We start from the raw sequence: 13,007 nt of genomic DNA, 5'->3' as shown, positions 1-13,007 counted from the left end.
CGCATGTTTAAACAAAGGTTTTCTCTTCAGATCGGTCTTCGAGTCACTGGTTTCACAATGAAACCTGAACCTCTAATGAAATGGTTATGGGTGGCTCTAATGTCAATGCCCCGCCAAATGTAACAGTTTAGCTTGAAAACACTAGCCTTTGTTTTTAATTTAGCCTAGCATTTATATTATCAGAGTAAATTCATTAAGCTGTGAGCGGACTACAGCTGACTCGACTCTTTAACGTGCGGCTGCACTGTGTTTTTGTGAGTGAAGCTTGTTTTTAATTCTTAGGCTCTTACTGACTACAGGGTGCTAAAAATGTTTCCGCTGAATGATCAGGTGCTGTCGCACACTTCGATGGACGTACCAATCAACATGATTAAAAATACCTTTTACTCATTAAAAGACACAAACACATTGAGGAAGTTTATTACAGTGTGTAAACACTATTCTTGCATTGTTTCTCGTCTGTCTCTTTGCAAAGCCACATGACTTATAAACCCGGTACTCAGTGGTTCACCGAAGGCACAGTTAGCGGTCATCCATTGGTGGGCACAGCGTCACGTGGTATTGCTCCGTTCTCCGTAGCTACACAGACAGCGTCGTTGAATTTCGTTCATTAAAGCACTAAGTCCGTCGCTAAAGAAACTCGTACAGTGCACTATTGGCTACCAAATGTGAAGAAAAAAAAAAAGCTAATATGCTGAATATGCTTTGGTTCAAGTTCACAACAGACAGTTTTAGAACCCGCAAGCACGCTTTACTGCGTACGTTGCCATTTTTAAAATAATTAAGGCTCCGATCTTCTGTTTATAAGGGGATACACTTCCCCTCCTCTACAACTTTGTCTTTGTTTACCGCCTCGTAAAGCGCTCAAATTTTGGAGGTTTACACCGAATAATTTTTTTCGACTTCAGAAACTGCCTCGCTGGAAAGCTGTATGTTAAGAACAGGGTCGTTGCTTCCCGTACTACGAAGTACCGTGGCTGAAGATACCTCTCCCTGTCACTTCTCTGTGTTGACATTGTTTTGCGACATGGATGTCGTAGCATAAAGATGTTGCCACGGTGCTGATTGGCTATGGCGTGCGCAGACGAACTTCGCTGTAAAGTCACTTTTGCATTGCTCTCACGATAATTTCTGTTTAACCCCACCAGCTCAAGGCCATGATTCCAAAGCTGTGTCGGTGAAGCAACTTTATTGGGCTCTTCTGATTTAGAAATGAACGTGTAAAAATCCAAAGTAAAATTTTGACTAGAAATTAGGAAATCTAGCGGTACCACTTTCAATATATATCTGTTTACAAATGGTATAGAGCTCGAAGAAGCAGTTGCAAATTTTAAGAAGGTCGATACGAACTTTAAGGACGATGTTACATAAGGCTATTCCAATCTGTTTCTATTCCATTTCTTTCGGTAGCCCTCCGCGACTGGTCGAACATTTTTGATGCAACGCCTATACTTTGCCTGTGTCACGAGAGGTCAGGAAAACCTTGAAAACTGCCCATCTCAAGCAGACGTGTACGCACTGATTATGCATAGTTAGCCTGAAGAAAAGAAAACCTTTTTTTGAGATTCTACGCTTTGTCACCGTTAGCCTTTGGCGATTGGTGAAAATGTTTTCAGACCGCGCCAAGTTGGCCTGTCCGTCGCTCGACATCACAAAACCGCGGAAACTCACCACGTCAAATTTACGTGCACGAACTAAATACGCAGTAATGTGCCAAACAAAAGTGAACTTTATTTTTAATAGCCAGAGACTGTCCCGTTCCGAAAAAAAGAGAGATGGATGTCCACTGATCGCTGCGGCACAGTGCGGCTACTCACCGCCTGCCGGCAAGAATTGATTTCTTCGCGCATAATAAAGGTTTCACATAGCAGCATACTGTTCATATCTTCCGGCACGTATACGCCGTCGCTTTGCCAACTATTCTTTGCTGAGGAGACGTTGTAGGGGCAGTTTTAAAGGGGCCCTGAGCCACTTTTTTATTGAAGATGAGAAATGCATTTGAAGGTAAAATAGGCTATTTCACAAATACTGTGCCGCGAAAAGTACTTAAATGGGTTCAGCAAAAGCACAGTCATTGCCAATCAAACACGGCCTTCGCGGTCCTTCCGCGCCTTCTTTAATGGCAATGCCACTGCGAAGGCTACGGCGGAGCAGGCTGCGCCCACAACGCACCGCCCACTGAACGTCATCGTGTCGTGCAGTTAAAGTTTGATTTTGGGTATTAACGTAGACGCCACTACTTCCGATTTTGGCGCCTAGGACGCGCGAAACGTAAGCTAAACGCCGTTAACCTCAGCGAGCCGCAGTGCGCGTAGCCAGTGGACTTGTCGCGGCACCACCATCAGGCCGCGGTATCTAGGCTACGTAGCAGAGCGCAGCTAACTGCAACTGCAGCGTTTGCTTAGTGCACGGCAGGGCACAAAGCGTATGAGTCTGCGCTCGCGCTCACATCTCTTGCGCACGCACGTGTGGGGAAGGGCAGCACTCATCCTCATTCTCCTAGGCCCTCCGCCAAGCACACGTGCGCTAGTGAACTAAATTAATTTCTCAAAGTAAATTGTGTCAGAAGATTTGTAAAGTATGACTTACAGACAAGCTGCAGACATCATAGCTTCGGATTGTAATTCGAATATACGAGAATAACGACATCGTCTTGTGACGATATCGTCTAATGACGTCACGGGATGCCTCTTGGAGAAGCTGCACACTCTGTGCTTCCCGCTTCTTTGCACTGCCTCCGGGATCGGACCACATTTTTCTCGGAGCACCGCGCACACTGATACGAAAAAAAAATCCCGACCAACTAGAGGCTGACAGTTCCGCTTTAAAATGTGCAAAAATAGGAATCATGAACGTGTCTTGTCTGAAGCGTTCTCTATTTCCCGAATCATACAGGTCCGCGCCTCCAGAAGAACTTGGGTATCTCTGTTATGCAGGAACCGCATTAGAAATCATAACGGCGTTAATGAAATGACGACGATTACTCATTTGGGCATTCAAAGTTTCAGAAGCAGGGAGCTCTTGCACCCGTAAAAGCTGGTGCCTGATGCACATGCCGACGTGTGCCAAGTCAGCACATTTGTAAACGACATGTCTTGACGTACTAAGGAAAATACATGAAATACCACGCTGATGAAATCGTGAGAACCATCTGTTTGATGCGCTATTTTCATCCTCTTCGAAGGAGATTAAACCTATTGAGTCCCTCCACGATCGTTTCGCTGAGAGGCTCGGTGGACGTGCGCTTGAGCCGAAGCATGGGCTCTCAGGTTCTTTGCGAGATATTCGTGACCTAGAGTACAGATGATCGCGGCTGTTTTCGGCAGGGTGCGATTTCGTAGGACATTGTCGCGACGTCGGAAACTCGAGGGACGAACGAAACGCATTTGTCAGCAGAGGCATATGCTCACAGCGCTACCTGTGGGACTCTACCTCTAGCGTAATTTCTGCGTACTGTTTGGGAGTGATCTCTGCGCGATCTCTGCGCGAGCTTGTGGCAATGACCACCGCGATGGCCGCTTCTTTCACTTCCGTAATGCATATGTGCAACACTGTGGGTAGTTTGAAAATGTATGGCTTAACCATTTCATAGCTAGCATCGAGATGTTAGTTTAGGCGCTCAGGTTTTCCTTAAATTGTTGTTCAACGTTTTACACATAACATTGACTATTGTGGTGAATATGACGGAGCAGTGACACTCTCTTGCCGGTCTGCCATTTTGTTTTTTGTGGAACGATATTTTTTAAGTATAGCACAGCGATTTCACGTGAAACGTCTTTATTCAACAGCAAAAAAGAAAAAAAAAACAAAGCACCAACTACCTTTAGCATTAGAGATGTGTGCGGATGGAACAGTTAAAAGTATTTCTTGCCTTCATTTGGCGGCCATAAAATTATGACGGCACCGTCGGCCATGATTATAACAGCTTCCCGATAGCGGTCATTGTGACACTTTTGTACTTCGGTTCGAAAATTTTTACAAAAATTTCATAAAAGAGAAAAGGGGGCGTGACGTGGTGACAATTTTGGCGACTGTTTGTAATACCTTAACTTTCCTTGACTTAGTAAAATTCCGCTGAACAAGAGTTAAATAATTCTAGAAATAACACGGCGGAAGCGCCTGCTTTAAGGTGCATTTATATCAGGGTCATGTTCACGTCGTTAGCGTTCACTATATTTTTTTTTTGTGAATGCAACTTACGCATGCACCTTATTTTCTGCGCGTTTCTGTGAACCAAGTGTGCATTTTAAGCTTTTTCGGGGTAAACAAGCAGTTACGCTGTTGAGCCATGCATTCAGTGAAAATGAGACGTGTTACGAAATGATGTGACATGACAATCCTACAGGGCTAACTGTGTACGTACCAGAACAAAGGGCAGTGAAGTGATTTCTCGCACTTCTCCTCACAGCTCTTCGAAGAACGTGCTGCGAGTTGAACGCCTCCACTTAGTTTGGGTCAGCAGAAGCATCAGCATGTTCACCACCTTCGCGGATCACCTGACCAACCTTCATTACGAGGTACTTTAAGATTTGACGACTCATCTGAAGCCGTTGCATGCCGAAATGAGTTATGTAAGCGTGACTGCTATATAGTGATGTATAATCCAAGCAATGCTCTAAGGCCTGCCTGTTGGCCTTCCGAATCGAAACAAACGAACACAGAAACAATAACAGCAGACAGTATATTGTTCATTCGATCTTCCACTGATGCATCATCTTGGGAAAATATTTCTGTGAGCACAAATTTGTATAAATGTTGGCGGAGAGAGCCGACAAGGTTTTTCCGTCACTTCACCCATGTAAATGTTAACAAATGAAAGCATTAAATTAGTTTAAGAACGCTGTACTCCTTGTGGTACAGGCGAACGACCTTGTCAGATGGAACCGTGAATTTTCTTTTTGTTATGCGAGTGTCTTCTTTACAAAGCCTGCCCTGAAGCCCTAATCAGGGTACGACACCTGTTTATCAAAATGAAAATATTTGATATACAAAAGGTTTTATTATTTCACCTAATGTGTTCAAAAGTACCACTATTCTCAATCTGTGGAGAACATTTTTTATGATCTGATAAAATTGTGAAAATAAAAGTCGAATACGACACAGCAAGTCACACGAGGGTCGTCTAAGCTCATTAAGGTTATTGTAGGTGCGAAACCTAATTTCAGAAAGTAGGATGTACTGGTGTTTTCATCATGTTCGTTACAAAGCATCGTCATTTATTCACGTATATTGTTTCATTAAGTAGACAAATTCGTTGCAAATGTGTTTGCCTCACAATACATATGTAAAATAGGAAGGTGGTCATATGATCCAACTTAACCTGCTGTTGACACGTGTCGTTTCCTAATAAAGGCTGTACTTAAAAACGCGTTCATCGTCTGCATGTATAAAGTACAGCACGTAAATGCAGTTTTTCTATAGTGAATCATTCATCAAAATGTTTACACCTTCAAAGACAGCTTTAAATAAAAAAATTAAAAACTTGCCCAGATATTACGTGCCAAAATATAGCACATAATATTCTAACGCCAACAGAAGGCTTTTATTGGAATGAACACAGTGGTGTAATTACGTGTATCAATGAGTGCACATTACGATCATTGGATGGTGAAACGCAGTTAACTTATATAAAGCGTGTGTGATACTGGTTCTCGAAAAGCCAAAAGTTTCGTATTTTGCAATATAAGTATGCTTCTACGCAGCACTTTTATGATATACAAATAACAGCAGGTTTGCACTCAGCTGCTCTACATAGCGGAACCAGTTACATTTGTAATGATTGCGAAAAATATTGCTTTAAAAGATGTCGTGGCGTTGAAAATCGTGTATTTATTCTTATTTATTTAGAGTTTTTGTACAGTCGCCTGACTTCTTTTACTTTCAGAATGGTTGATAATATTTCTAGCGCTGCTTTCCATTTCATATATTTTATATCGTCACTTCCAAAATGTAACTACGTGAACAGATTTCTCATATGCAGCTATTAACTTGACGTTCTTCGATATCATAATGGTTGGTCAGAAACCAAAAGAAATAATGCGAGCGCGATATTTAACACAGATATTGAGAGAGAGCTTGTGAACGCTTACACATTAAGAGCTGGAGTGCGAACAGGAAAGAAAATCGCAGCCATCAACTAACGTAGCGCACTGCGCTGAGTTCCTAAGGTTCTCTTTGCATTGCCGATTGTTGGGCGCGTTGGTTAGGTTAGGCTACGTGAGGTTAGGTTACGTTAGGTTAGCGTATTGTGGTGCCGTCTCCCTTGCTGTCCTCTTCCGTTGGCGCTAAACATGCTATCCAAATCTCATTACAACGTGGCCTAACAATGTGCCTATCCTTTTTGTCTTGCCTGCAGATGTGGAGACAAAACTTGCCTGATTTTTTCACTATGCACCTTTACGTGACGCAAGGTAACCCACACGAGACTATGTCGGTAAGCAGAACGTCTGTACTGCGTGAGCACTCCTCTGTGCCAGCAAAGAACTTCGCAGTAAGCCGCAAACTCCTGGCGACAGGTGTAATTTTTCATTGTGTCATATCAAGTCGCTTCAAATCTTCCTTGTGCAACTGCAGTGCAATCGCCCAACGGCGATAATACTTGCAATTGAGCTGCAACCTTTGTGTCAGAAATTTGCAATTGCGTGTTGTAATATCAGGCTGATGTGCATAAATAAAATCAGGGGACTTGGTTGCTCGACAAAAATAAAGGAATATTCTGCCTAATGCTAACAGACACTGAACATTTCCTTCGAGTGCTACCCCGACGTTTTCGGTTAGGTGGCAACTGAGTATGCATACCCGTGATATCGATGCTTGACGACTAAGTAGCCATGTTACGTGTAAATGAAAGTGAAAATTGAAGCACTTCTCTCTTTCCTTATCCTTATTTGCGGTGAACCAGCTTCTGAAACGACTACGATATTCATATATTGCTTTGATTTAACGTCGGGGCAAATTGAAGCAATTGAAACTTTCTAATTAATGTCGTGATAGCTATGTAAAATTCCGTTATTAAAAACAATTCAATCAAATTGAAACAATTGAAACTTTCTAATTAATGTCGTGATAGCTGTGTAAAATTCCGTTATTAATAAACATTGTGGTAAATGCGAGAGAATGTGTTAGCATTACCTCGTGCCTCTTTGAGGTCCCGGATACATATTTAAACCAAGTTCACAATATTCCAAAGTGTTGTTCAGGAGTTCACTCGACACACGTCCTGCCTCTTCTAGGAGCGGAGTGCAACTGAAGGTGGTCCAGAGCAGACCACCGTCAGTTACTCTCGCTCTATACATCAAAAATATGTTTATATGCATACACATATTCACATACACCTTTTTACACTTTGACACAGCAAATTCGGAACGCAATAAAAATGTTTCTATCGGGAAATACAGTAATGGAATTCAAAATCAGTATCAGTGAGCCCTGGGTGCAATTTATCTGTTCACTACTATACAGAACAGAATTACTTAACCGTGTACTTGCATCGCGTTTCAATGCAAGATTACCATAACAGATGGTGGTATACCATCGAGACGTCGTAGCCCGTTGTTTATCACGCAACTGTGCGTATTACTCATAAATGTGAGATGTTAGCTGCGTGCGACACCATTCGTTCAGGCTGCATTGCGCAGGCGGTACGCCTAGAGAACAGTATATCGATGCCTCACTCTGTACACATCAAGTACAAAAACAAAGAACCCGTTACCCACGTTAGTACGTTGATGACAATAACATCAACCTTTGAATAGAAGAAAAATGAATGTCGGCTTAAGATTATGGATGGCCGGCGATGGATTCCACGTCCGGTGTTGCGTCGTGACCAGTGTAACAGAAGCGGCGTGTTTTGGTTAAGTCGACAAGCTCAGCTCCCTCTGTATTTCAAGCATCTTGCATACAACGGTCACGTCGGCTGCTCGTGGTGTAAGAGCAGCACTGCGCTGGAACCTTGACGCGCATCGCAAACACGGATACAGCATGTGTACGTACGCGCGCACACACACAGAAGCATGGAAACACATCCTGCGCATCGGTACTAAAGATGTCTTGAGTCAGAAAATGTGCGACGGCAACAAAATATGCCTGGGGTTTTCAAACTTAGAAACATTGAAGCTTAGGCCTGAATTTCGATTTATTGTCCAGATCGATATGTTTTCACTGCTGTCGTCAAAATACTTCCCGATTAATGCGAAAATCGTAAGCAGCGCAGTTATCGAGCACCAAAGAAATTCACAACTCTTCCTGTCGTTTAATATTTACTCAACGTTCCACACAATTTACAAATTTTCAAGTTCACCGTGCATAAAGTAGTGACGCGCTGACGCATCTCTGCGCCGTACCTTGCCTTGTTCTAGGTGTGCTGTCGTCGTAAGAAATTTTCATTTGTGTGTGCACTGTAAATATGAGCTCTGCATTTTGTTTTCTTCGCAGAATGAATTTTGGCAGAAGTACCAATTACTTGCGAACCGAATACGTGTGGGAAGACCAGATTGGTCACGTCTGTTTCGTGAGTGGCAGACGGTATACCAAAGGTGAGTTCGTGCAGCATTTAATCCTTAAGGTTTCCGTCTTTTTCAGGAGCAGTTATGTCGAAGTTACTTTAGGAGTTTCGTACACAAGTAAAAATCCAGTAAATAATGTCAGAGTTGCGGCTGTGCAACTACAGTACCTCAAACAGTTGATCTCTGCTATCAGGATACTTATCAAAGCTGTAGCCATTCCAGGCTGCAAAGTGCTCTGAAAAGTACGGGGAAACTGCAATAAATTACACACAAATGAAAAATGCACCACATTGACACAAGAAAATGCTGTAGTTTTTTCACATATAAGTCGGCGAACTCAATCGTGCCCAGTCAATGTTAGAATCATCATGAGCAAGAGACTGGGTTGGTCTGTTGGGTGCCGGTCTGAGTCGAATTGAGACGGAGCTTCTGTGAGTCTGAGTGAGTAGACGTAAGCCTGTCTCACATGGTCCCTGAAACTACATACGGGGCTTTGTCCACGTGATCCTGAGTCCATGTGTCCATGACCGCGACCTGTTGGAACCAGATAGCTATAGCAAAAATGCGAGAATAACGTACTACTAGTGTCTAATAAATACAACTTCACTGGCAGGAGATTTCTGATTTACGGAAAAAGTACGCTACGTAAAGGCTGTTCACAGCACCGGTTAAAGACGATAATGAATCTCAAGATAATATTCTAAATATTTCGCAATTTACCCCGTTTTCTTTATCTCCATTCCCACGAACCCACGTGCCCACACAGACAACATGCTGTTTGAAACGCCATTACACACAAAACTTACTCATAACCAAGCAAATACTCTTACTGTGAGCTAACGAGAATAAGCGTGTTTCAGCCCCCGATGCCACGAATCTTTGAGAGTCTAGATTGTGAGAACGGTGTGGCGTCGGAACGAAATACACTATGAATCTGTTTCGGTTTATTTCATGAGGCTGCGTGGGCCCAAGTGAACATGAGTGCACGGACTCGCGAGTCTGAATAAGCAATGACGGATCTGTTGCAGAGAAGAGAGAGGCTACGGGCCCGCACCCCAACATTCTACATACGTGCGCTTCAGCTCAGAGGTCCGCTTGTGTTGTTTCAGTACGAGTGGATAAGGGTGAGCCCGATCCTATTGTGCCCCAGTCACTATGAAAGAGGCCTAGTGTGATTTTTTTTATTGATATGATATCAGGAGATGTTGACGCACAAGTAAGGCGCCGGCTACTCCTCAACTCTTGAATACGTCTAACCTGCAACATACAGGGTTTAAAATAGCCTTCTCATATAAGCAACGTTTGCACAGCAACACGGTGAGGAAAAAAAAGTGGTACATACAATGTAGAAGTTCAATCACTCCACTGCACTGAAGAAAAAAGTCTCAAGAATATAAACAATAATGGCACCTTACAATACAGTCTCTAGTCAGCGGGTGGTGCACACATCGTGTACATGCATTTTTACATATAGTCACATATAATCACATTTTCACATATAGTCAGCACATAATATAAACATAAATCACAAATCCACAAATCATAATCTCAACACATGCAATCAATCATACATACAACACAATCATAATCCACAAACACATACACAGCTACATTGAAATGAAAGAAACATTACAAGCGTTAATAATGATGAGTGCAAGCTTGAGTGAGCTGTGAGCGTAAGATATATTTAGTGAGTGAATTTGAGTGACTGCCATTTATTATGTCAAACTGCGGCATGGGATAAGCTCACGCGATGAAAATAGAAAATGTTTATTCCTTTTTTAATGCTTAACTTTAACCTTCCGGACGCGTATTCACAGAAGTGTTTTAGGCAAGAGTTTTGTCAGCCGGTATTCCGGTTCTCGTCACCCATTCCACGACTGGCATGATTGCAAGGCGACCAAACGGTTCGCCGATGCCTAATCGCTGATCTCTCTCACGAGAGAGAAGTCTTCTGAAGAAGGGCGGGGCTTGTTATTCGCACTTTATGCAAATTATCATGGTGCACGTAACGTGTACTTACTGCGTTTACTGGCTTCAGCCTTTTTAGTATGCGTGGTCAACGAATGAAGGGATGCACACCGGTTGCCACTACTTCAGTTCTATTCTCTTCCCATCCTTGCTTCCATTCCCTCCCTGCCTTCCTTCATTCACTCTATAGCACCGTCAACCTTCAGGCTTGTGGCGCAACACTTCAGGTGTCCGCACAATGTTACCCGCCGCAGTGGCACACTGACCTTGGCTACCTATCCTGATGAGCGCGAGGTTAGATACTCGATTGCACGCAGTGGTGCTAGCAGTCTCGTGGAAGCTGAATCGAAAAATTGTCGTGTATTGAACTCGGGCACATGCACTGCAAAGTCCCAGATACTAATCCACTGCTCTCTTCCGTATACGCCTCTCTCAAAGCCTCTGTGTTGCTTTGGGACGCTAACGTCCGTCAACCAAGGAATGGTGCGCTTTCTTTTTTATCAAAGCGGAAAACTATTGTAAGCATTTAGGAGAAAGTGACTGCCAGTGCTGTAGCCAGTGAAACTCTATTAGTGTCTTACGTTTACCCTACGTTTCCTCGAGTTGGAATCTTGTCCGCGGCTGCAATGATGATATCTATATATCATTAGTTTTTTACTGAGTATCCGTAGAAAACAAGGCCAGCATCCGGGACACCTGTAAGAGCAGTAGAGATGCTAGTGCTGCATCCAGCTTCACCCAGACAGCAGCACCCAGCGATGGTCTGAAAAATCTGGAGGGTTTCGCACAGGAAGTTTCACTTAAAAATATAAAATCATTGACCCGCCAAAAATACTTGCCTGTACTCGTTCAAAATCGTTACACACCATTACACACCCCTACACAATGCTTTAATTATGAAATGACCATTAACGTGTTAAACGCTCCATTTTCCCAGTCTTGCTGGGTGATGTCATGCATTTCGCTGGCCCACAGTGTTGGAAGGATAATTCGATAGTGTGAGAAATTTATTATTCGCTTACTTAGGTAATCAGCGTGGATGGTTCCCGCAAACGTGTTTGACCTTATATTTGCAGGCAAAAGGTCGCCGTGTTTTCGTGCGGACCGGCTTCACTCAACAAGGAAATCAAGAAGCACTGTCACATCGCCACACTGGCGGGGCACAAGTTCTCGTTCTACAAGGAGAGCTTCGCCTGAGACTCTCGTATCCGCGAGCGGGACAAGCCGAACGAGAACGTCTTACGTGCTGCCGGCTGCACTTCCCAGTCATTGCTTGTGATACTCGCTGTTTGCGCTGTGCTGTCTTTAGAAGTGACCTGAACCTCGATCACCGGAAACTCAAACCTATTGTGCATCGGACTGTCACGGGAACGACGCTCAGCAAGTGCCTCTGCAAGTGAATGTTTGCATCGGTGATGCAACGGGTCCTTTGTCTCGATGAGAGAGGACTTCCGGGTCGCTTGACCTTTCCTTCAGAGACGTTCTGTTATTTGTTGTTGACTGCTGTGTTGTGCCTGATATCAACTGCTCCGTTTATTTATTTGTTAGTTGATGTTATTTACCGGCAACGCGCCCCCGCTAATACGCGTTTAAGATTACGTTTATTTTAGCGCGAGAGAGTTCCTTCTGTTGTCTCACTACCAGAGCCTCGTTGTTTTTTTTTCTTTGACGAATAAAATTAAGTCCTAGACTTGAGACATGTTGTTTGCAGTGAGTGTCTTTGTCATTATTCTGCAGAATCGATGGAACGTGCCTTTCGGGAAAGGAACTGAGCGCGTTCACATTCATCTATACCACGTGGAAAGCGTGGCAGATATCTGCGAGAACGTGCACATTAAGCGTGCAAGAATAGTTACGCAGATTCCTTGCACTGTGAGAATCTGTGTACGCGAATGTTCGTGAGCCATCGAGGCAAATAAGCGCATTAAAACAGACGCACTACAGATTTCAGTGAGAAACGCGTTCCTCAGCCACCATGGTGGACCTTGCAGAGAAAGCGGAACAATTACTCCCTAATAAACCGCCTTTACTCGCAACGCATGACTTACTTGACCTTATAGAAACGCGCCAGAGTGCCATGCGAGATTCGAAGCGAATTTTGACGACGAACGCATGACGTAACTTTCTTCATCACCAGCTAGAAAATACGCACGCCCCTTTCCTATGAGTAGATTGTGTCTGCAACTCGCCTAACGCTCCAAGCGTCTTCAAGCGCCGATTTACACGAGCGAAAATTGTAAATTTATTTTCTTCCGTCTTCGTAGGCAAACGTCCACTGGTGTAATTATTAAAGCATCGGAAACATGCCGGGGAAACCGGGGTTGCTGTTGCAGAAATAGTCAAGGTCCGCCATATTGTCAAATGCACCATCCTATCAACTCTCATTGTCCACTCAAAATGCCGCTGTTACAGAATTCCACCATATGGCGGAATTCGACGATGTGCAGAAGGGCACCCCGGAGGACGTGTTCTTGAACGATCACTTTCGGTGGTACTGTTGCTTTCGCGTGACGTATTGCTTAACCAGCCTAT

General features: G+C 43.7%; 1 protein-coding gene across 1 annotated transcript in view; it reads left to right on the top strand.

Moving 5' to 3' along the window:
- The window catches only part of LOC119461630 (NADPH oxidase 4-like), a 182,415-nt gene extending 170,236 nt beyond the window's left edge, over positions 1–12,179 (top strand). The window contains exons 6-9 of the mRNA XM_037722992.2: positions 4,409–4,517; positions 6,356–6,433; positions 8,434–8,534; positions 11,552–12,179. Of these exons, the coding sequence (XP_037578920.1) occupies positions 4,409–4,517; positions 6,356–6,433; positions 8,434–8,534; positions 11,552–11,672 (409 nt within the window). The 3' untranslated portion in view covers positions 11,673–12,179. The remainder of the gene's footprint in view (positions 1–4,408; positions 4,518–6,355; positions 6,434–8,433; positions 8,535–11,551) is intronic.
- The last annotated feature ends 828 nt before the right edge of the window (positions 12,180–13,007 follow it).

The sequence above is a fragment of the Dermacentor silvarum genome, chromosome 8 (assembly GCF_013339745.2).
Source record: "Dermacentor silvarum isolate Dsil-2018 chromosome 8, BIME_Dsil_1.4, whole genome shotgun sequence".
In the NCBI taxonomy this organism is placed as follows: Eukaryota; Metazoa; Arthropoda; class Arachnida; order Ixodida; family Ixodidae; genus Dermacentor; species Dermacentor silvarum.
This window is presented reverse-complemented; position numbering and strand designations above follow the sequence as displayed.